Below are 19,318 nucleotides of genomic sequence, written 5' to 3'. Positions count from 1 at the left end.
GCAGACGAGGGATAAGCGGAGACGCGGTCTTGCTCACGTGAGATGCTGCGTAAGCTATCCCGTTGACAGTATAACTTGGGGTCGCTTTGACAGCAGCATCCTCAACTTGCCCTGGCAGGGCCCACTATGCTTATATGCATAATTCCAGCTGTTCCGAAAGTTGAGCAAACAGCCCGGGAAATCCTCTCTCTAGAGCTGCTGAAGTGAAAAGCATCGAATCTGACACCCTGTGGGCGACGAGTCGGTACCTTGAGAACAGGACAGGACTATGTCGACGCCTTTTGACCAAGATTTTGAGGCGGGGATTCGTTTGATTAGAGAGTCCTACTCAAAAAGGGTAACGATAGATTTCTATTCGAAATGTATATCTTTATTCCAATCCTGAGAGTCCTGCTATTACCCAGATCGCTGCTAAAGATGAAGAAATTAAAGTATTGCGAGAAAATTTGGGCATGAAGGATTCTGAAGTGAAGGTTGGAATGAGCATATCCAAACACTATGTATCATATCCTCACATATTGGGGATTGTCTTATATAGCATTAATTTCGACAGGATTTGACCGCTCGCATGCAAACACTCGAACTGCAGCTGGGTCGAGCGGACAAGCGGATGGCTGAGATGTCTCGAGCAGTGGCCAAGTTGGCCAGCTTCAAGCAGAGTGTGATGGAGTCGTTGGCGGATGACACGGACGTGAACATAAGTTTATCTGATGGATACCGGGTCGCCGGGTTGAGTACACTTGGAACGAGTACCTTGAGTGTTGGCCGCATTGGGGGAAACAATAGAGTAGCCACTGCAAGTACACATGGCATTGAGTTGGACGTGAGTACCTAGAGGATATATTTGCGTCTTGTGGGCACAGCAAATGTTGAACCGTTCCTTCGCAAATGATCGGACGAACTGATGACGATTCATTGTTGTTAGAACGCTGGATTGCCAGAACACATCAATCATGAAAACTCGTGTATGTATCGGATGTGTAGAAAATGCGTATTACCGTCGTGCTTACAATATCGTGCAGTTATTGGTGACCATACGAGCCGTCTATTTACCCACAGCCCAACTAGTCAAATTGCGACCGACCGGTAAGGAGAACAGACGTTTCTTAGAATTAACGGCGATTTCCGACTACTATACGTATTATCGAACGCAGCCATGTAGAGGACGTCCTCTCGAATATTTCCACCTCGCCACAGCGCACACTTAAACATGCATCCTCCGCGGATAACCTCCGAAAAGTAACCGGTCTCCCTCCTGGACCCACATCTGGGTCAGCGCGACACTCAACCACGGCGGCCTACCAACAGCAGCCACAGCAGCAGGAAAAGCGCAAATCAGCTGGAGTCAGCTTTACGGGCATTGATACGGGTGGCAACCCTTCAACTCCAAACGGAGATCCCCCGTCACCAATCGCAGTGACAGGTCATCCTGCCGCTAATTCGAGCATACATACCAGCAATGAGCACAGCGTAACTGGTGCCGTGGATGGCAGAGAATTTTTCCGGAAAGCGAGAGCGACTTTATCTTACGATGAGGTATGAATAGAACATTTCTGCAAACAAAGTTAGTATGCGCCAACCAATACATCTCTGCTTTTCTAATTTCAGTTCACAACCTTGCTTTGGAATGTAAAGGCGTAAGTCAGGATGGAGGTTGCGCTCCCATCTGCATTCAGAAACTTAAATGCCCTCCTCAACAGATATAATAATCGTGAACAAAACCGCGTTCGTACACTGGATAGTTTATCTCGTCTTTTCGGAGAGAAGCATCGCGATCTTTATGAGCAATTTGAGCGGCTGGTGCAACGATGAAAGAGAATGAATGGAAAACTTGTTTCTTGCTTGGAACAGATAACAGGCTCTATTTCCTGATCGTAATATATACAAAATTTTGGTGTCGCTATTACTGCTACTACAATAATGCCCGTGCGAGTTATCGCATCGACGGCTTGTCGCTATTCATCCACATCTTTTGGCATATCTAGCACGAATGTGGGGGCTACCGGACGTGATCGATCATCGTCATCTACAAACTTTAACATATAATCGCCTCCCTGGTAGTGGCGATGAAGATGTCATTTTAGATCCACATAGCATGACACCTGTGACTACCCGCCTTTACCTTATTAGATGGACTCTCGACCTTGGCCTGATAGAAGCAACTTGTCCCAGGAAACAGAGCTAGAACCTCGTGGCCCTTTTGGAATACAGGGCGTTTTGCTATATCCTGTGGTGTGGGAATAGGATGGACAGCTCGCGGGGTAAAAAGGAACCGCCTATGAAGTGCAATGTACTTCCATCAAGACCTTTTCGTGTCAGATATGCATTTGCCTTGAATCTTACTTTCGCTTTCCGGGAGCAAACTCGTCATCTTCAGCGTCTTCGATTTCGTACTTTCCTTTTTCTGGTATCCATCGTTTCACCACTCCCAACAGCCAATCTTGACCACCCATGGGACGCACAACCACCTGGGTACGGGGTCAGTCACTTATGCAAACGGGGTATAAGACAAGTTGCAGTCTTACCTGATGCTCAAGTGGTAATATTCTCTCTGGCGCACCATCACCTCCCCTTTGATAAGTGGGTTTAACGTCAGCGGCGTAGCGAATGATGCAACTGACTTAATGTTAGAGCTTACGCTTTCGCTTTCTTTACAGGAGCGGGGGATCCCTTTGGTTTCTCATCTACCTTCCGCTTCTTTCGCCGCTCTTGCTTTTCGGTACCTGCAATGATATAGCATTAGCCTAGGCATATAGCACCATTCTTATATGACATGCCGAATTTTCCATACCATTCTCTGTTGCGTCTCGTAATGCGGCCAAGATTTCCAAGTGCTGAAGAGCAAAGGCAAGGGCTCTATGGAAGGACCGGACGTCAAGAAAACATCAAGTTAGATGAAGATGCCAAATGAGTCGGTGTAAGAAGCGAAATATGATACTTATGATCACGTACGATTTTTCTTCCTCGAGACCAGTACTCGTTTTCTCATATACACCAGAAACTTTGAGTTTTGCTGATGCGTTGAATTCTTTACCCTCTATTAACATTTCAACGTGTCGAAAGGGTTTTAGTGCCGAAAAGCATATAGAGTCCAACTAGTCCTCTCAAATACGCTTCGTGACAGGTTCTGTACCTTGTCCTCGGGAGGCGATCTTCTGGTTGACTCTATTGTATCTGGCCACTTGAGGTTCGGCCTCCTCTATTTTGTTCTTCAAACTCCACAATGCCTGGCAGAGCTGTGACCAAATTTGTATTTCTTCGTTCGAGTTAGGGTCTGCTGATGAAGAGCGTGACTTGCGAACCCGATTTATGTCTGCCATGGAGGTCCAAGAGCTGAGCCGAGGATATTGCGGTCTTTGGGTCTGCTTGCTTGGGTAAGCCTTGATGGGATACAGCTTGTTGCCATGGTATTACCGATAGGTCTCAACCATTAGATCTCACAGTTGCCTACATTTCCTTTCCGATTTGTGGAGACAAATCCTCCTTGAGTCGTCGGCGTTGAGGTGAACATTTCATGGAGCTATTCGATCCCCAGCAGCTGGCAGACTATGAGGAGGATGGGATGGATCTAGAAAATGAAGCTGATGCAGAAGGGGAGGACGAGGAGGACGAAGAGGAGGACGAGATTGTAAAAGAAGTGGATGTATACTTTTCCCAAGCATTGGCGGACTCCTTGTACCTTTTCCAGTATCCTACACGACCACACGCTTTCGATGAAGAGACACGACCGTCGACTGGAAGAATAAAGCCGAAAACGAAGCGGTTCGAGCTTGAGATACCATTGCAGACGAGGAGTGCGTTTTACAACCGAGAGCGAGGAGAGGAGCTAGGACAGGGCACCGATAATGCTCCAATTCGAGGGGTCTTTGATTATGATGATGGCACACCCGCAAAACTACTCGATAAACAAACCTTAAGCTCATCAATATTGCCCTCTCATGCAAACTACATGATTGGCCTAATTAGAAATGGTACACAGCAATATGCTGGCGTCCATATACTTAGAGAAGAAGGCTGATGGATTTATTTGTTCTGCAGACGAACTTCACCTGACACCAATCGCAACCTCTTTACAATTACGACCCAGTCTATTCTACATTGATAAAATTGCAGAAAAGCAAGCCAAGCGATATGAAGAAGATTCTCTTGAAGCTAATAAGAGGGCAAATCCAGAGTACGAGGAAGAGGCGAAGGTGCTTTCGGTAAGTCGGGTGCACCGGACTTGCTGTCAGCACGCAGGTTCATGATAACAGTTGTCAGGTCGTGATCAAAGGACCGGATGATAAGGATGCCATCAGAAAGGCCGCTCAGGCGGAGCTGCAGAGGAAAGCGGAGGAAGAACCCTGGCTGCCATTATCAATCCATCACTCACAGGTGCGCACTGTTAGGCGCTGTGTCGGTCCGCGTCATTTGATCCATTTCTGACAATCAACTAGTCCGAGGAATCTCGTTTGATGGTCAGCAAGTTGTATTCCTTGTCGCCCTCCGATGTGGACTTCGTTGGAACCGGTAAAGAGTATCTGGACGAAATCAACCCAAGTATCACTGCAATCAGGTTAGTTTTGATAATCATATGAACGATGCCGCCACTACGGTTAAAATCTGCTGGACAGATTGGACCAGCAGGATGTACAGCTGAAGCAGGGCTTCACACTTAAAGAAATTGGCCTACTTCCTCTCAAAGACAAGATGAAAGCGCTTCTTATGAATGGTGCGTTGATGAGTTAGGTCCATCCATATGAATATGACCTCAATGTACGGAACAGCCCATATCGTTCAGTTTAGCACAGTCATGGAGTTGCTAGGAGATTCTTTTGACGAAACAGATGCATTACAGGCATTGAGTCAAGCGGCTGTGTTGGTGAGAGGTACATGGATCGTCCGAAGGTGAGCGTTAATGGCCAACTCCATCTGGAGAAGCTCCGCTGACCTGTGGCATAGTGAGCTGCTATATAGTGGACGTGCCTTGGAAGCTCGGCGATGGCTCTTGTACATGTTCCAGCTTTCGTCACATGTCAGTCGTAGCGAGTTTGCTGAAGCTACGAGATTACCCGGCGCGATGGCTACTAGTATGCTTTCGGAGATTGCGGTGTTGGAGCCTTCCAAGGGATGGTCGTTGAAAGTAGGGATTGATGAGAACTTCTTGATGCGGTAGGAATTGCGTGAATGATAATGATGTTTCTAGAAGGAAACTAAATTCAGACACGTCTTCCTTTTGACAGGTACCAGGCTCTTGTAATGGAACAAGCGTCTGTCGTGCAAGAAGAGGCAGTGAGGTTAGTGTGTGCAGTGGGGGACGCTACAGCTCAGGTGTTTACGCCCAGCAATGCAGAGCCCAGCAGGTACTCAGCTCTGGAACTGCCCCATTCAAAGCGGGAAAGGGCGTCATCATGAATGGAAAGTCAATAGCTAAAGGTAAGGGTGACTGGGAAAGCCGTGCCAAGAACCACGCATTAAAGCTGATCTGACGAATAATCAGACATGCCAATGGAGTTGGGTACAGTGGAGGACCAACTTAAGCATTTCATTGGGCACCTATTATCTGCACATCACCTGCTTTCTTTGGAGTACATCACGAAAGCAGTGTATGCCCGCGCTAAGGAATCAGGTATAGCCTTTTATTTACGCGAGATTCTTATTTACCATCTAACAGAGTACTTACAGATGTGCAAGGTAACTTACTCGTAACTGCAAGCCCTCAAGCAATCGGTGACGCTGTGCAGGAGTTATGCACCGAAATCAAAGGAAACTGGGTCCGGAAAGTGCTTAACAACCCCGTAGTTGATCCGGTATGCTCCAGCGACCCTTTTGCGGCATTAGGTATTTTTCTGACATGTTTATAAAGTATCGGCCCATCATCATGGATCTTTTCCGGCGGCAAGACATCGTTCAGAAGAAGGATGCTATTGAGGCTACTCGAGTGGCTTTAGGGAAAGAGGTTCCTCTAACCACCTACATGAAAATTATGCACGAGCTTGCAACTGTAAAAACAAGTACTGGCCGATGGGTAAGGCAAAGATCATTTTCTTTATCCTTACCCTTACATACTAATGAGCGTCGTAATGTAGCAACTGAAGGAGTCTCCTGTCTGGAAAGGGTAACTGATGTCTATATTGGTTTAATACGTTGCGGGATGGATGGTAGAAATCACTTCGGTTGCAAGTGCCCTACTGGGTCCGAACACTAGCTTCGATCATTTGTAATATACGCATGTCCAATTTTAAGTAGTTGAACTGAGTCGTGTTCATCGGCTCTCAGCCGCTACTGGTGAAGAGCAGTTGGTTCCGCAACTGTCGCAGCAGCGGGAGGTGTTGCACAACACATGGTATTGATCCAGTTCATAAGGAGCTTTTAGAAGCTGAATCGCGCATTATATTTGTTACCTCTATTGACATATGATGATCATGTAGAAGGCCATTTGGCGGCAGTATATCTTAGGAATGAACAGTTATTGCCCACCGAATTGCGTCTGGCATGTAGGACATTGTTTGGAAACACTACAAAAAACTAAGATCGACTGGTCATTGATCACACGTTGGCTGATAGTGGTACATCGCAATCCTTACTTGATAAACATACGGAGCATACATAGCCGACATCGACCACAGTCTTATGACAGAAGCAAGCAGCCCGAAAATCGACTTGATCTTTTTCCGGTAGACAAAGGACGGATCGCATATACGGGTCAGGTAGAAAAGCATACTGCAAGAGATCTGTTACGAATGGAGACAGATAGCGTAATTCCCCATTTGGGCACTTACCAGCAAGTATTGAAGCAAGTTTTCAGCTTCTGGTATTTCCATGTAAAGTCCACCTGTGAGATGACATGCTTGAGGAAGGAACACCGATTCCTCCCCATAGTGCTTCCCACGAAAGCGACAAACGTCTATTCGTGTACCCTGCATTTCATGAAGTTACTGTCGTGTCGGGCAGTTATTGGAAAGACCTTCACTTACCACTCTCTGAGCAGCAAATATGCAGTTCATAGTTGCGACGTACTGAGACGGTAGGTCAGGAGAGACGGATAGTATCAAGATTCGGGATTGTAATGGCGTTGGATCATTTGCTCGCCGTATTCGATTGATATCTTAGAATGGTTTGTTTGCATATGTGGTTCACGCTCGGCATACAAGACAAATGATAGACATACATGTTTGTGCTAGGGAGAGGGAACCAGCAAGCATCGATTTATCTATGTGCATGCAACTGTGAGCATTCACGAATGATAATAATAATATCAAGCAAACCATACCATCAACGTCTTCGGGCGATTTGCTTTCGGTAATTAAATCCTTCAAGGTTTTAATGACTGCTTGATTGACATCGAAAAATTGCTTATATGTATTGGCCGGTTTGGAAGAAGCATCTGGTGGTTGGTCTGTATCAGACAGTTGTGGAGGGTAAAGAAAGAGACTGTGTGGGAGCCAAAAGTGAGCAACGAAAGACGAGATTTCGGCAAACTGCTCAACGAACCTCTGGTTTGTATGACTGGCGATTACCACCAACTCGTTGTCGAACCGCAAGGCGAGGTGGGCGTTGATGAAAATAAGCAATTGCTCTAGGACTCGACCAAAGTCTAGCGGGCACCGAGAGTCTTGCGCCGCGGTTGCCCATGCTATTGGGTTTGTGTCAATGACGACGGCAAGAAGGTTTATGCTCTCTATAGAGGGACAGTTAAGGAGTTGACCTTTGACAAATAGGCAACAGGGATCTAACCTTCGGATGTCATGGCGGCATGTGGATTGGTTGTGAAATTTCAAGAGATCACCTCCTAGCTGGTTTTGTGAACCTCGCGTTTGCTGATCTCAGAGACCTCATTTGCTTCTCTTTTGTGAACTAGCTCATGTATTATTGATATCTAGTAGGTCGCCATACATCACAAACGGATTGACTACGTCTATCTTCTAGGAATAACAGCCCCAAACCAATGGTGGACTAATCAGCTTTGTTGCCACAAATTGCTCTCTAGGCTGATCAATACCCCATTCTTGCTGTGTCGCATAGCGGATGAATCGTCTTCAACATCGAAGTTTTACCTTCTTACCTGTCCTTGCATTGACTGGTACATGCGTCTCTCTGCGTCAACTGAGTTCTAAAACTGGTACTTGTAGGCCTCTGTAGCAAGAAAATTGAAAGAAAACGACGGAAAGATGTCAGCTCTAGACCCATTTCATTCGCTAATCCCTATTTCAATCCAAATCGACGTTGTGAAAACATGCTCAGTTCCCCTGCGCGCCCCTCATCGACTAGCCGCGTAACTGAGTACCTGTCCCGAAGGACAGGGTGCGGAAAGCCTCGGATGACACGCCAAGTAATTCATCACAGCACATCTCAGTACAGCTCGACAACTTGGACCTCGCACGACTCACCATTAGCATCGTTGTGGAAGGAATGGATGGGAAGGAATGCGGCCTCGACCCCAAGATCATGATCATCAGATCGCCATGGCAACAGCACGGCCAAATTGATGTGTCAACGTGTGGAAGGCATCTGCAAACCCGTCCGGATCGTGGCCTACAAAGTGAGAAAATGGCAGCGAAACCGACCGACAACGTAGACGACCTTGATTCGTATCTGGACGGTAAGATTCTGCGATTTACATGGGCAAATTAGGCAGCCTCTAGGAGGCACCTGACTCTGTTTACAACAAAGATGTCCTGGACGATTTCACCGCTCCTCCACCACCCGTCCAGCCTGCAGTGTCCTCAACCTCAGTCAGTTCCAGTGCTATCGCGGATACGGGATTCGATGACGACTTTGCGCGACAGCTTGCTTCAAATATGGAGCAGCTTTTTAAGGAGAGCTTTGGGGAAGAAGGAGAGGCCGCAAATCCCGAAATAAACAATGCCATGTCCAAACTGCTAGATACCTTCAAGGAGCTACAGGTGGCCTCTGAGCCAGGGCAAAGCAGTCAACAACAACCATCGTCATCGCGAGATGCACTAAACCCCGAAAGAACGCCAGCACCAAAACCAACCCAACAAAAATCCTTCCAAGAGACAATTGCACAAACTATGCACAAACTACGAGATAGTTCCGATAAGGTTGAGCAACAGGTCGCAGAAGATGCAAAGCTGGCATCGCTTACCGGAGGCATGAGTGAGGAGGCAATGGAGCAGATGATGAAAGAATTAGAAGGGATGATGAGCTCAGGCGACTTTGATGGCATGTTTGGCGGATTAATGGACCAGCTCATGTCTAAGGAGCTTTTGTATGAACCAATGAAGGATTTGGCAACGAAGGTGAGCTGAAAAGGGGTCGTCGAGAAGGTTTCTGGAATTAAGCTAATTGTGTCGTTGCAGTATCCCCAATGGTTGGCAGCAAACGAATCGAAGCTTTCACAGGAGGAAATGGAGAAATATAGAAGGCAGCACGAATATATCGTGGAAATTGTTCATATTTACGATGCCTCAACAACGGCAGAGACGAGTGAAGAGGATGGGAAGAGAGTTGCCGATCTGATGCAAAAGGTGGGTGATAGGAAGCTTGGCAATCAGTCAGCATTGAAACTTACTTCTTTGGCAGATGCAAGAGTGCGGCAACCCACCAGATGAAATACTCCAGGAACTTGCCCCTGGTCTCGAAATTGGAGCGGATGGGATGCCCAAGCTTCCTGGGGGGCCTGGAGGTCAGGAATGCAATATCATGTAGTAACCCATTTTTCGGGGCGTAGTTTGCAGTGTTATTAATTGATGCGAATAATTTACTGTGCTTGTGCACGACTTTATATGTTTATTGGATGGACCGATGCATCGCGGCCATATTTTCTATTTGGTATACTGATAAACCAAGATTGAGTTCACCATCCAGATGAAACTAGATCTACTATTTACAAAAGATGAACAATCACTAGAAGAGTCGAAAGGTCGCCTTTTCCTTCCTTGTACTATTGGTTCCCGCTTGCCATAGTTCCAATCGCTTCCTTTTTGGTTGCCGTTTGTCATCTGAAGCCTCATCCAACGCCAGCCCCATCAGCTTGGTCTTGCGGTATACAGGGGTTACGGGAGCAGTTATGCTGGATGGATTCCCAGGGCAATTTGGACGGGCAGGGGAGAGTGGCGCACGTCTGACAAAGTCCTCACACAATCCTGATTTGCCTTTTGGGGGATCGGGTTTCTTCGTCGCGACGGGGCTAGCCGCGGGATTTTTGATCAATCGCTGGAGAAGGGGATTTCGCATCTTTGTTGGAAACGCTATGGTCGCATTTACAGAGGTACACTTGATCATCGTCTGTGGCATGGCAGATCGTGTTTCGGACCTCTGCTTTAACGACTGGCCTGCTTTTGGGCTTTTTGCGGAGGGCACTTCATGTGCGCGTTCCCCTTCGGAAGGTATTGATGAACGTGTTGGAATTGCATTATGAGATAATCTTGATTGCTTGTACAGATTGATCCCATTTTGTGGACTTGATGATGAACCCTGAAGGTTTGCACGGGTGACAGTATCAGTCGAAGTCGTCTTCGTCGCCAGCCGGAACATAGGTAAGTGTAAAGAAGTCGAGGATCGACTTGGTGACGGTTGACCTTGGCTAAGAAGATGCGGCAGTAGTGGCGGTGGTAGTGGCGGAGGACTGTCCTTGTCAACTTCAGCTGGGGGCTTTGGCCTTTGTGTGAATGTTCTGCGTTCGCATGCGCGCACTCGTCCGCTTGAGAGTTTCCGTCTTTGGACAGTACGCCGCCGTTCCGGACAAGGTTCTTTTATGCCTTTTCCTACATTATCAGCACTATCTTGGTATTGAGTCTGAGGGATGCTTTCATCTATGACTGTCACATCTTCCATCTTTGTCGAAGGGCGGGCAGTAGGTTGGACAATGATCGTCGTTGTCCAGCCATTTCACGTGCTGGACGATGACCTAAGCGGAACTCAACACAGATGCCGCATCACTGGTCAACAGCGGTTAAAGCCTAGGCCACATTATGGGCATCTGTTTCCTACAAAGTTGAGAGTCATGACGTGAACAGTAAAAGGGCAGTTAAGGATATAATGCGGGTATGCCCCCAATGCCCGTTCGACCCAGTAGCACTTCTGAAACTCCCCGCGTTTTGTCCCGGCTCAGGCTTCTGGAAACCGCAGAATATGGAATCGGCTCTGATGACTGGCGACTTTCTGCTGTGTTCCATAGGCCAGGTGAAATGGCCTCGCATAGACTGCTGGTAGTTTTCCGAGGACTGACGGTGTGTCTAGCGCATCCACAATGTTCAAAAGAATCCAATTTGTGGGCAGCGTTGTTGGGAATTGCTGAGCGCCTGGCGTTGGTGAAGCAGGGAGAGAGTTGGAAGTCTTCCATTCCTAGAAATTCCAATTGTGATAGCCTGAGACAAGATAAGCACAGCGGCAAACAAAGTGGGGTGGTTCCCCCCTCCAAGAGTCCACGAAGCCCGGTCTTGCCACCCGAACTCCTTCCCCACATATTCAAGTTCTTACCTGAGCAGAGTGACATTCATACGTGCGCCCTTGTCTGCCGTTTATGGCACCGCTGTGCTATCCCGATCCTGTACCGCACTCCCAATCTACTCTCCGTCGAATCCACTCGTTGTTTCCTATCATTGATAAATCAAGGCGCCAACAGAACGCTATGGCCCTACGCTGAGTTTGTTCGTCGCATCCATTTCCCACTGCCAATCAACGGATCGCTTCGTGGTGACAATAATAACGGATGCGAGATGCTGCGCACGGCATATACTTCACTCTTCCGGCTTGTAGTACTAGACCGTGAACGTAGCGAAGGAGCAGCTGCACACCAGCTCTTCTTTGATTTGAGCGCCCGGTGTTCAAATCTTGAAGCGATTGAGGAGTCCTTTGGTATGAACAATTCAGCAGGCCTTTTGACGCAAACTGTACTTCAAAACCTCCTCCGCTCTTGTCGGAATGTAGCTACGCTGACTTATCAGGTCGGCATTCCTCCTGCACAGCTGACAGGGGCCTGTACGCTCTTATTGGAATTTTTTGAGGGAGAAGGGCAACCTATATGGCGTGGAATCAGTTCAGACGTTATTAGAGGAGCTAGATCCAGGGTATTGGAGAAATGCCGTATGACGTTGAATCGTTTATCGACATGCATGTTCCTCGAAGCCCAATATTTGGCTCTATCGGCGCAGCGGTTACTGGATCAATATGCCCTGATGTACTATCGCGGATTTGCAGGAGCAACAGACTTAAACTTGGATTTTGTGGTCCGGGCAGCTGAAAAGGAAGCTAAGCATCCTTCTATTGGCGTAGAGTCGAAAGCTCCTGCCGACGCCGATTCGATAGCACTAGTACTCCAAGCAGTCCGCTTACTTTTTCATCAACCCATGTCACACTCGATGCCGGAACAACCTATTATTGTGACCTCTTTTCCAACTCGGGCTTTTCTAGAAACGGCTTTGGGCATCTTTCCTCCATCAGGAATCAATTCAGAAACGGTCGAACTCATTTCAGAAATAATAGAGCAATACGAAAGATTAGACGCAGACCAGCCTGAGGTTGACCTATGGTTTCGATGGTTTCGTGACATTGTTGTATGGCAGCGTGCGGGCATCGAAATGGAAGGGGTGAAAGAATTATTGCGGAAGAGCATGGCGAGAATGGAAGTGTTCCGGGGTATGCAGGTGAGGCTTTGTCATTGGCAACTGCAATCTAACCGCTATTGAGCGATTTTCACCTGTCACAGAGACGTTTCGGAATGGTTTTCATTGACTGACGGGTGCTTTAGGTAGGAATAGGATTGTCCATAGATGTAGGGTTAGATGTTGACGTAGTATAGCTGGCTTCGCTTCTGTTTGCATTCGACTATTCAGTGTCATTCGAGAACCTGCCATTTATCTCAGTAGTCACTACTAGAACTCATATGACCATATGCATCACACCGTAACGGGCTACTCTATCTTTGCTCTTGATTGGATCACATACACTGCCAATCTATCGATATGCGCAGGATACGATCTTTTGTTTACGCTCTTTGAATATATAGGAGTCATTCTTTGATAATCTATGGCTGACAACGGCCCATGAAACGGGGGTACAAGCACACCTGCCATTGAAGAGGTCAATTGTATGCCAAATGCTTAGTGTACGGGGTTCAACTCACCTCACGGACGGTGTATCGGTTAAGCAGCCATGCAAGGAACCGCTCTATACCCAAGCCAAATCCGCCATGCTCGCAGGTACCATATTTGCGCTGATCGGTATACCAGTAGTACGGGGTGGGGTCAATGCCTTCCCGCTTGTACCCTTCAGCGAGTTCTTCAAAGTTCGTAATCCTCATACTCCCGCCTACAATTTCTCCGACGTTAGGCATCAGAACATCAACACTTTCTGTCAATTGGCGATTCTCCGGGCACCGTTTCATATAGAAACTTTTGATCTCAGTCGGGAATCTGCAGAGAAGGATAGGTTCCCCAATTGTGTCAGTCATACGACGTTCAGGGGCCTCCGGAATGTCCTCTCCAAATTCGTAGTCGGCCTCGCCAATTTTATTGCCTTGCTCATCAAGTACGTCCTTCTTGATGCCATGCTCGTTCAGCCATTTGATGGCATCTGCGTAGTTCATCCGTCGGAAAGGTTTCTTCGGTGCTTTGAAATCTGGGTTAAGCTCCTTCAGGATTTGGCTACCCAGTGGATCATTTGTCACACGCTCCATAACAGAGACAATCTGTAAAAACAGGAATTGAGCGCCACGACTGATAATATGACCGGAGCGTTGCCACAGCTGACATACCATATCTTCAATGAAGTTCAGTAGATCCTCGAAGTTGATGAAAGACAGTTCAGCTTCGCAATGTGTGTATCTAGCGCAGGAGAAAAGTCAACTGACATGCCAGTGATAGGGCAAACATTCATATGACTTACTCTGACAAGTGACGGCGAGTGTGCGATTTTTCGGCGCGGAAGGATTCTGCCATACAGTAAACGTCACCTAAAGATGCCAGGCATGTTTCCAAGTACAGCTGAGATGATTGCGTGAGATATGCCTAGAATAGATAGATGATCGGTAAATGCTGCGTAGTAACCATACAACGCGCGTCAAGGTCTGTTACCGTTTCTCCATAGTACTGGAAGTCAAAAAGTGTGCTGCCACCTTCAACCTGCGTTTGCACCATGAGGGGTGGTGTTACCTCAACAACGTTCCGGGAGTCAAAGTAGTCACGGAATGCCTTGAGAACGAGAGAGCGCATTTTCAAAACGCTCGACGCAGTTTCTCCACGAATGACCAGGTGTCGTTGATCCAATAGAATATCGGGACTCGATTCCTGCGAAACAAACAAACATCAGTACTGGCTAGCCCCGTACAAGGTTGATCAAATATAACACTTTAGACAAACACCTTACCGTGTTGAGTCTGTTACCAAATGCTTCATCGCCACCGGGCGCCTTGCCCAGAACTTCCCAATAGTCTGCTTGAAGTTCATGCCCACCAGGCGCCTGAATAAACAAACTTGAGAACATGTACGATAAAGAGAGGACCACTTGTGCGATCTTACGGTTTTGCCTTCAGGGACAACTTGGAGAACACCATAAATCGCCACCGTAGATTCGATGGTCAGAGTGATTGCATCGTATGTGTGACACTAACGCAAGGAGCTAGATTAGACTATGGGTCTGACTTGCCCCACCAGCCACAATTTACCTGTTTGCCTGTTAGGACACACTGCAAAAATCCAGTCCCATCGCGAAGAACAATAAAGGCTATATCTTTCCCTTGAACACGGTGTCGGTGGACCCAACCGGAGACCTTGATACGTTTCCCACGGTGCTCCGTCGCGTCTCGTATTTTGATCTAATACGCGGAATGGATAGAATCTTGCGTCAACGGAAACCATAATATACCTCATGATCTCAGAAATTCGGAATACCAGCCTTTTGTGCTTCTGGCAAGGACTTATCCTCTTCTAATACTACTTTCTGTGCTGCTTCCAAACGCGCCGCTTCAGCGGCTGCGTTCTTCTCAGCGTTGGCTGCATCCTGAGCGGCACGTTCCGCCGCTTTTTGTGCCTTCTTCTGATTGGTCTCGTATAGCTTCTGCGTCTTCTTCAAAGCTGTCTTGCCCAAAGGCTGATACCCCTCCTCTAGCGATTTGCGAAGTATGATCTCCCCGTTCCCGCTCACGCTCTCGAAGGCCCGCAACGCGGAGCGAAATGGCATTTTTTCCGTACCATTACCCTCCACGTCGTGCCCTTGCACCTCACAAACATAGACTACTCGACCGTTCTCTTTCAGTGTCATTTTAGCTGCCGCATCTGCTAATGACATTGTCAAAGATCCCCAGCAAAGCAACGAAGATTGGGCTGGAATCGTCCTTGAAAGCTTGAGTGACTCATCCTTGACCAATCACAAACAGTCCTGATCATGAGGGCGCAGTGACTTGCTGACAGTGCCAGTCGACAGCAGCTGAACGGATGCTCAGATTGACTGATGCGAGGTTTAATATCTTTTAAGATAGTGAGTTGAAGATATCTAGGATAACCAGCGATACAAAGGTCTAGATGTCATCTATCATTGTGAAATGCTTGCTCGAAATCCATGTTTGTTTATATTGCTATGGGGTACGAAAGCTACTAGAATGGCAATTTCGCAACACCAACTCGGGTTTAGATGTAATCTTTTTGCATTTCCTTATTTCCTCGTTGCGAATTCCCATTTTATACTCGATATCCTCCATATGCTCCATTGAAGAGTGCAATCAAAGACCAAAGTCAAACAATCGATGCCATACGGGTTACTATAGCAACTAAGGATGATGTCACGGGGATTATCGGATGGGACCGTTCAGAAGGTACCCTCCGTGTTCGCCTGCCTTCTATTTTGGTTTCCGACCGTTTGCATCTTTTCACATCCCGCTCAACACATCTCAGTACTCTTCGTCCTTTGACAATGGCAATCCACAAGGTAATACGGCCAGGCTCCTGATGTTTTAGGTATTAATGGAGCTGCAACGCGTTGCTCATCACAAAGCATCGCAGGTTCACGCTCGTCAAATCTTTGACTCTCGTGGCAACCCAACCGTCGAAGTTGAAGTCACCACCGACAAGGGTGAGTTATAGCTAAGCCTAAGCTGTTCAGAAGCTTCTATACCAGATATGGATTGTGGTGTGTTTACTCGTTTTCGCTCATCTCCGTCTCCAGGTCTTTTCCGGGCCGCCGTTCCCTCAGGTGCGTCCACTGGAATTCACGAGGCCCTTGAGCTTCGTGATGCCGATGGAAAGAACTACATGGGCAAGGGTAAGCATTCGGTAAAAGACATATTATTAGTATAATCTAGTATTTCGCAGTACTTACCGTTGCTCTTAGGTGTTTTGAAGGCGGTCGGTCACGTCAACAACGAGATTGCCGCTGCTCTCACCAAGGCTGATCTCGACATCACCAACCAAAAAGCTGTCGATGACTTCCTCTTGAAGCTCGACGGTACTGAGAACAAATGTGAGTGTATTATACGAGTGACTCATCAGGGCACGTGTCCAGTCCTAACAAGTAATTATGCCCGTATCAGCCAAGCTCGGTGCCAATGCTCTCCTCGGCGTGTCTCTTGCAGTTGCTCGTGCTGGTGCAGCGCAGAAGGGGGTACCTCTCTACCAGCACATTGCTGACATTGCCGGCAAAAAGGGACCTTTTGTACTTCCCGTTCCCACGTTCAATGTCATCAATGGTGGCTCCCACGCCGGCAACAAGCTTGCCATGCAGGAGTTCATGATCATGCCCACTGGCGCTTCCTCCTTTTCCGAAGCCATGAAGATGGGCAGTGAAGTGTACCACAACTTGAAGTCGGTTATCAAGAAGAAGTACGGACAAGATGGTAGGACTGGCTGTGGGTGATGGAAACAACTGTCGTCGCAAGTGCTGACCTTTTTACACTTACACTTAAAAGCCACAAATGTTGGTGATGAGGGCGGTTTCGCTCCCAACATTCAAGACAACCACGAGGGCCTTGAGCTGTTGAAGGTCGCTATCGAACAGGCTGGTTACACGGGCAAGATCAAGATTGCCATGGATGTGGCTGCTTCCGGTAATGACCTATATACAGAACAATGGGCCGCTGATGGAGTGATTGAACATGTTCGTGTATGCAGAGTTCTACAAGGACGGCAAGTACGACCTGGACTTCAAGAATCCTGATTCCGACAAGTCCAAGTGGTTGTCAGGAGAGCAACTGGCTGACCTGTACAAGTCCTTTATTAAGGAATTCCCAAGTACGTATGTGGTCAGCTGCATGAGTTGGAGATTTCGCGGACTTATTCTCCCCGCATAGTTGTATCTATGAGATCCTTTCGACCAGGATGACTGGGAGTCGTACAGCAAGCTCACCAGCGAAGTTCAGATCCAAATGTCGGTGACGATCTTCTGGTTACCAACCCTAAGCGTATCAAGACCGCTATCGAGAAGAAGGCTTGCAACGCCCTTCTCTTGAAGGTTAACCAAATCGGTACCGTCACCGAGAGTATTCAGGCGTAAGTTCCACATTCTCCTCTCCCCGTGGCCTCGTCGCTAACGCAGGAAATTCAGTGCCCTCGATTCTCAAGCCGCCGGATGGGGCGTGATGGTGTCCCATCGGTCTGGAGAGACCGAGGACACCTTCATTGCGGACCTCGTTGTTGGTCTTAACGCCGGCCAAATCAAGACCGGTGCTCCCTGCAGGTCTGAACGATTGGCCAAGTACAACCAGCTTCTCAGGTACATCTATTCAATGCCCGTCCACTGTTGACATGTTCTGACCATACTGTGATGCCTTCCAGGATCGAGGAGGAACTTGGGTCCCGCGCCGTCTATGCGGGAGAGAACTTTCGCAAGCCCAAGGCGTAAACTACCAACGTGATAATCCAACCAACCACCCTATAATCCCATTCGTTTGTACATTGATAATATCACAACTGCCTTCCGAACCGTTCGGTTAGACGTTCAAGTGTAGCTGACATTCATCAATTCCATATTTCATCGACTACCAAACCATCTACATCGCTGCTTAATGGGGAATGTTGCCTTAACTTTACTCCCGCCTCTTTCAGTAATCTAGCCGTCATATCATCCATACCATACGCCAGAGAATATACAACTTCCTTTACTCCGACTTGCACAATCTTTTTTGCGCATCCTAAGCACTAAAACGACACAAATTAGACAAAAGGCAAGGGAACGTCATTCTACGTGGAAGAGAAACCCACCGGACAAGTATTGCAGTAGAGTATGGAATCACCGCCATTGTCAACCCGTTCCCTACCTGCCTCCAAAAGCGCGTTCTTTGCATGTACACAATTAGTCTTCAATAGCGAGGATTTCTTTCCAATTTTGCCACGTTACCTCCTCAGCATGCAAGCACAAACACACATCTAGACCGGACCCACACGGGGCGTTATCGTTACAGCGCGGACATCCTCCCTCATTGCAGTTTTTCACTCCTCGGGGCGTACCATTGTATCCAGTGGCAATAATCCGTCGATCTTTCACCAGAATGCAACCCACACGGCGCTTCATGCAATTACTTCTCCGAGCAGCCAGATTGCACAGCTGCATAAAATAGGAATCCCAGCTAGGTCGCAGCCTTTCGGGATCAATCAACTTTGCGGCGCGAAGAACAGCATGGAGTTCTGCAAGGGTACTGAAATGATTGACGATTCTTACGTCTGCTTTTGACATGAGGAAATAGAGAGAAGAAGACCGCGGTGATGCAGATGGAGCCGGTGACTCTGCTCGTGCTTGTCCATGTGGCTCCAATTGCAATGCATCCAAGTTTCCGATAAGCCCACCAATCTTAGCCGTCGGTCCATTGACATGCTGTGACCTTGGAGTGGGACTTGATTTGGGAAGAGCGTATAAACGATTCTCGTCCTGTTGCACAAAATCTTCAAAACAAGGTGGTGTGTGTCCCAACGCGGCTTTAGCTGCAACACATCGTTTAAATCGGACGGAGAGCGGGGCATCTACTGTCACCAATAGCGCAAATGGGCGCTTTCCAATGAGATTCCAATCGTCGGGATTCTCTAGAGGGTAGAGAACAAAGTGGGTTGACCAGTTGGATGTAACATGGTGGATGAGATCAGACGCGGTTTCAAACAGTTGCGGCCTTGGACCATTCGAGCTGCAGGTACGGTTAGTGATGTGGCGAGAGCAGGATCGTAGTGAGATAGGTTGAAAGTGGTAAGTTTTCGTCAGAAAATCCGCGACAACAGTCTTGCCGGCGCAGGTAGGACCTGCGATTGCAATCAACATTTGCAACTAAATAGTGCTGGACAAAAGCAATGGAGCCCCTCCGATCTCAGCGCGGCACGTGATGTCGAGCCAAGTCCCGTGATAAGCAATTAATATTCGCTTAGTCATCAATTTGTTTGATTGGGTGGTTCTTGAAGAT

General features: G+C 47.7%; 10 protein-coding genes across 10 annotated transcripts; 5 read left to right on the top strand and 5 right to left on the bottom strand.

The window, feature by feature from the left end:
* Positions 1 to 100: 100 nt before the first annotated feature.
* SPPG_00551 (uncharacterized protein) lies at positions 101 to 1,903 on the top strand. The gene is made up of 8 exons (XM_016748878.1): positions 101 to 337; positions 405 to 473; positions 554 to 823; positions 926 to 965; positions 1,023 to 1,086; positions 1,155 to 1,536; positions 1,609 to 1,637; positions 1,701 to 1,903. The coding sequence occupies exons 1-8, from the start codon at positions 269 to 271 to the stop codon at positions 1,810 to 1,812; spliced, it is 1,035 nt and encodes a 344-aa protein (XP_016612890.1). The 5' UTR covers positions 101 to 268; the 3' UTR covers positions 1,813 to 1,903.
* Positions 1,810 to 3,343, bottom strand: SPPG_00550 (uncharacterized protein). Its single transcript, XM_016748877.1, has 8 exons — positions 3,134 to 3,343; positions 2,953 to 3,037; positions 2,792 to 2,856; positions 2,639 to 2,723; positions 2,526 to 2,571; positions 2,344 to 2,468; positions 2,123 to 2,276; positions 1,810 to 2,054 (listed from the first exon to the last, which is right to left on the bottom strand). Exons 1-8 carry the CDS (start codon positions 3,318 to 3,320, stop codon positions 1,956 to 1,958), a joined length of 846 nt encoding a protein of 281 aa, XP_016612889.1. The 5' UTR covers positions 3,321 to 3,343; the 3' UTR covers positions 1,810 to 1,955.
* A 97-nt stretch (positions 3,344 to 3,440) lies between these two features.
* Positions 3,441 to 6,363, top strand: SPPG_00549 (uncharacterized protein). Its single transcript, XM_016748876.1, has 13 exons — positions 3,441 to 3,971; positions 4,039 to 4,202; positions 4,261 to 4,374; positions 4,437 to 4,555; positions 4,614 to 4,711; positions 4,767 to 4,887; positions 4,942 to 5,151; positions 5,223 to 5,276; positions 5,333 to 5,415; positions 5,480 to 5,608; positions 5,665 to 5,789; positions 5,846 to 6,007; positions 6,069 to 6,363. The coding sequence occupies exons 1-13, from the start codon at positions 3,515 to 3,517 to the stop codon at positions 6,099 to 6,101; spliced, it is 1,869 nt and encodes a 622-aa protein (XP_016612888.1). The 5' UTR covers positions 3,441 to 3,514; the 3' UTR covers positions 6,102 to 6,363.
* Positions 6,348 to 7,816, bottom strand: SPPG_00548 (transcription factor tfb4). The gene is made up of 8 exons (XM_016748875.1): positions 7,717 to 7,816; positions 7,474 to 7,660; positions 7,253 to 7,413; positions 7,151 to 7,192; positions 6,957 to 7,087; positions 6,762 to 6,899; positions 6,567 to 6,702; positions 6,348 to 6,507 (listed from the first exon to the last, which is right to left on the bottom strand). The coding sequence occupies exons 1-8, from the start codon at positions 7,727 to 7,729 to the stop codon at positions 6,449 to 6,451; spliced, it is 867 nt and encodes a 288-aa protein (XP_016612887.1). The 5' UTR covers positions 7,730 to 7,816; the 3' UTR covers positions 6,348 to 6,448.
* A 575-nt stretch (positions 7,817 to 8,391) lies between these two features.
* On the top strand, positions 8,392 to 9,740 carry SPPG_00547 (uncharacterized protein; the record flags this gene model as incomplete). The annotated part of the gene is made up of 4 exons (XM_016748874.1): positions 8,392 to 8,581; positions 8,653 to 9,242; positions 9,303 to 9,470; positions 9,526 to 9,740. The coding sequence occupies 4 exons, from the start codon at positions 8,392 to 8,394 to the stop codon at positions 9,649 to 9,651; spliced, it is 1,074 nt and encodes a 357-aa protein (XP_016612886.1). The 3' UTR covers positions 9,652 to 9,740.
* On the bottom strand, positions 9,637 to 10,920 carry SPPG_00546 (uncharacterized protein). The gene has a single exon (XM_016748873.1). The coding sequence runs from the start codon at positions 10,777 to 10,779 to the stop codon at positions 9,850 to 9,852; it is 930 nt and encodes a 309-aa protein (XP_016612885.1). The 5' UTR covers positions 10,780 to 10,920; the 3' UTR covers positions 9,637 to 9,849.
* Positions 10,915 to 12,885, top strand: SPPG_00545 (uncharacterized protein). Its single transcript, XM_016748872.1, has 2 exons — positions 10,915 to 12,590; positions 12,653 to 12,885. Exons 1-2 carry the CDS (start codon positions 10,992 to 10,994, stop codon positions 12,680 to 12,682), a joined length of 1,629 nt encoding a protein of 542 aa, XP_016612884.1. The 5' UTR covers positions 10,915 to 10,991; the 3' UTR covers positions 12,683 to 12,885.
* SPPG_00544 (asparagine-tRNA ligase) lies at positions 12,730 to 15,248 on the bottom strand. The gene is made up of 9 exons (XM_016748871.1): positions 14,839 to 15,248; positions 14,609 to 14,758; positions 14,463 to 14,549; positions 14,311 to 14,403; positions 14,019 to 14,231; positions 13,831 to 13,952; positions 13,700 to 13,769; positions 13,070 to 13,633; positions 12,730 to 13,012 (listed from the first exon to the last, which is right to left on the bottom strand). Exons 1-9 carry the CDS (start codon positions 15,229 to 15,231, stop codon positions 12,971 to 12,973), a joined length of 1,734 nt encoding a protein of 577 aa, XP_016612883.1. The 5' UTR covers positions 15,232 to 15,248; the 3' UTR covers positions 12,730 to 12,970.
* A 470-nt stretch (positions 15,249 to 15,718) lies between these two features.
* On the top strand, positions 15,719 to 17,983 carry SPPG_00543 (enolase). Its single transcript, XM_016748870.1, has 10 exons — positions 15,719 to 15,867; positions 15,942 to 16,011; positions 16,105 to 16,200; positions 16,270 to 16,398; positions 16,469 to 16,771; positions 16,844 to 16,981; positions 17,046 to 17,165; positions 17,225 to 17,423; positions 17,479 to 17,646; positions 17,709 to 17,983. The coding sequence occupies exons 1-8, from the start codon at positions 15,853 to 15,855 to the stop codon at positions 17,254 to 17,256; spliced, it is 903 nt and encodes a 300-aa protein (XP_016612882.1). The 5' UTR covers positions 15,719 to 15,852; the 3' UTR covers positions 17,257 to 17,423; positions 17,479 to 17,646; positions 17,709 to 17,983.
* On the bottom strand, positions 17,892 to 19,179 carry SPPG_00542 (deoxycytidine monophosphate deaminase; the record flags this gene model as incomplete). Its single annotated transcript, XM_016748869.1, has 3 exons — positions 17,892 to 18,071; positions 18,135 to 18,209; positions 18,271 to 19,179. The coding sequence occupies 3 exons, from the start codon at positions 19,177 to 19,179 to the stop codon at positions 17,892 to 17,894; spliced, it is 1,164 nt and encodes a 387-aa protein (XP_016612881.1).
* Positions 19,180 to 19,318: the final 139 nt, after the last annotated feature.

The sequence above is a fragment of the Spizellomyces punctatus genome, assembly GCF_000182565.1.
Source record: "Spizellomyces punctatus DAOM BR117 chromosome Unknown supercont1.1, whole genome shotgun sequence".
In the NCBI taxonomy this organism is placed as follows: Eukaryota; Fungi; Chytridiomycota; class Chytridiomycetes; order Spizellomycetales; family Spizellomycetaceae; genus Spizellomyces; species Spizellomyces punctatus.
The sequence above is the reverse complement of the archived record's forward strand: the minus strand, read 5'-3'. Positions and strand labels throughout refer to the sequence as shown.

What these genes read in the sequence shown, in the direction of transcription:
- SPPG_00549 (XM_016748876.1), top strand. Translation starts at nt 3,515, where the DNA reads ATGGAGCTATTCGATCCCCAGCAGCTGGCAGACTATGAGGAGGATGGG. An exon ending in GTGCAAGAAGAGGCAGTGAG is followed by an intron (nt 5,277 to 5,332) that starts GTTAGTGTGTGC and finishes CCAGCAATGCAG; the next exon opens with AGCCCAGCAGGTACTCAGCT. An exon ending in TGCCCGCGCTAAGGAATCAG is followed by an intron (nt 5,609 to 5,664) that starts GTATAGCCTTTT and finishes GAGTACTTACAG; the next exon opens with ATGTGCAAGGTAACTTACTC.
- SPPG_00543 (XM_016748870.1), top strand. An exon ending in CGACGGTACTGAGAACAAAT is followed by an intron (nt 16,399 to 16,468) that starts GTGAGTGTATTA and finishes TGCCCGTATCAG; the next exon opens with CCAAGCTCGGTGCCAATGCT. An exon ending in GAAGAAGTACGGACAAGATG is followed by an intron (nt 16,772 to 16,843) that starts GTAGGACTGGCT and finishes TACACTTAAAAG; the next exon opens with CCACAAATGTTGGTGATGAG.
- SPPG_00548 (XM_016748875.1), bottom strand. An exon ending in GCCAGTCATACAAACCAGAG is followed by an intron (nt 7,414 to 7,473) that starts GTTCGTTGAGCA and finishes GCTCCCACACAG; the next exon opens with TCTCTTTCTTTACCCTCCAC. An exon ending in ACTTGCTTCAATACTTGCTG is followed by an intron (nt 6,703 to 6,761) that starts GTAAGTGCCCAA and finishes GATCTCTTGCAG; the next exon opens with TATGCTTTTCTACCTGACCC.
- SPPG_00546 (XM_016748873.1), bottom strand. Translation starts at nt 10,779, where the DNA reads ATGGAAGATGTGACAGTCATAGATGAAAGCATCCCTCAGACTCAATAC.
- SPPG_00545 (XM_016748872.1), top strand. Translation starts at nt 10,992, where the DNA reads ATGCCCCCAATGCCCGTTCGACCCAGTAGCACTTCTGAAACTCCCCGC. An exon ending in AAGTGTTCCGGGGTATGCAG is followed by an intron (nt 12,591 to 12,652) that starts GTGAGGCTTTGT and finishes CACCTGTCACAG; the next exon opens with AGACGTTTCGGAATGGTTTT.
- SPPG_00544 (XM_016748871.1), bottom strand. Translation starts at nt 15,231, where the DNA reads ATGTCATTAGCAGATGCGGCAGCTAAAATGACACTGAAAGAGAACGGT. An exon ending in TGAACTTCATTGAAGATATG is followed by an intron (nt 13,634 to 13,699) that starts GTATGTCAGCTG and finishes CTGTTTTTACAG; the next exon opens with ATTGTCTCTGTTATGGAGCG. An exon ending in ACCGATACACCGTCCGTGAG is followed by an intron (nt 13,013 to 13,069) that starts GTGAGTTGAACC and finishes CTTCAATGGCAG; the next exon opens with GTGTGCTTGTACCCCCGTTT.
- SPPG_00551 (XM_016748878.1), top strand. Translation starts at nt 269, where the DNA reads ATGTCGACGCCTTTTGACCAAGATTTTGAGGCGGGGATTCGTTTGATT. An exon ending in CATCAATCATGAAAACTCGT is followed by an intron (nt 966 to 1,022) that starts GTATGTATCGGA and finishes AATATCGTGCAG; the next exon opens with TTATTGGTGACCATACGAGC. An exon ending in CGACTTTATCTTACGATGAG is followed by an intron (nt 1,537 to 1,608) that starts GTATGAATAGAA and finishes TTCTAATTTCAG; the next exon opens with TTCACAACCTTGCTTTGGAA.
- SPPG_00550 (XM_016748877.1), bottom strand. Translation starts at nt 3,320, where the DNA reads ATGGCAGACATAAATCGGGTTCGCAAGTCACGCTCTTCATCAGCAGAC. An exon ending in GATCGCCTCCCGAGGACAAG is followed by an intron (nt 3,038 to 3,133) that starts GTACAGAACCTG and finishes AAATGTTAATAG; the next exon opens with AGGGTAAAGAATTCAACGCA. An exon ending in ACGAGACGCAACAGAGAATG is followed by an intron (nt 2,724 to 2,791) that starts GTATGGAAAATT and finishes ATATCATTGCAG; the next exon opens with GTACCGAAAAGCAAGAGCGG.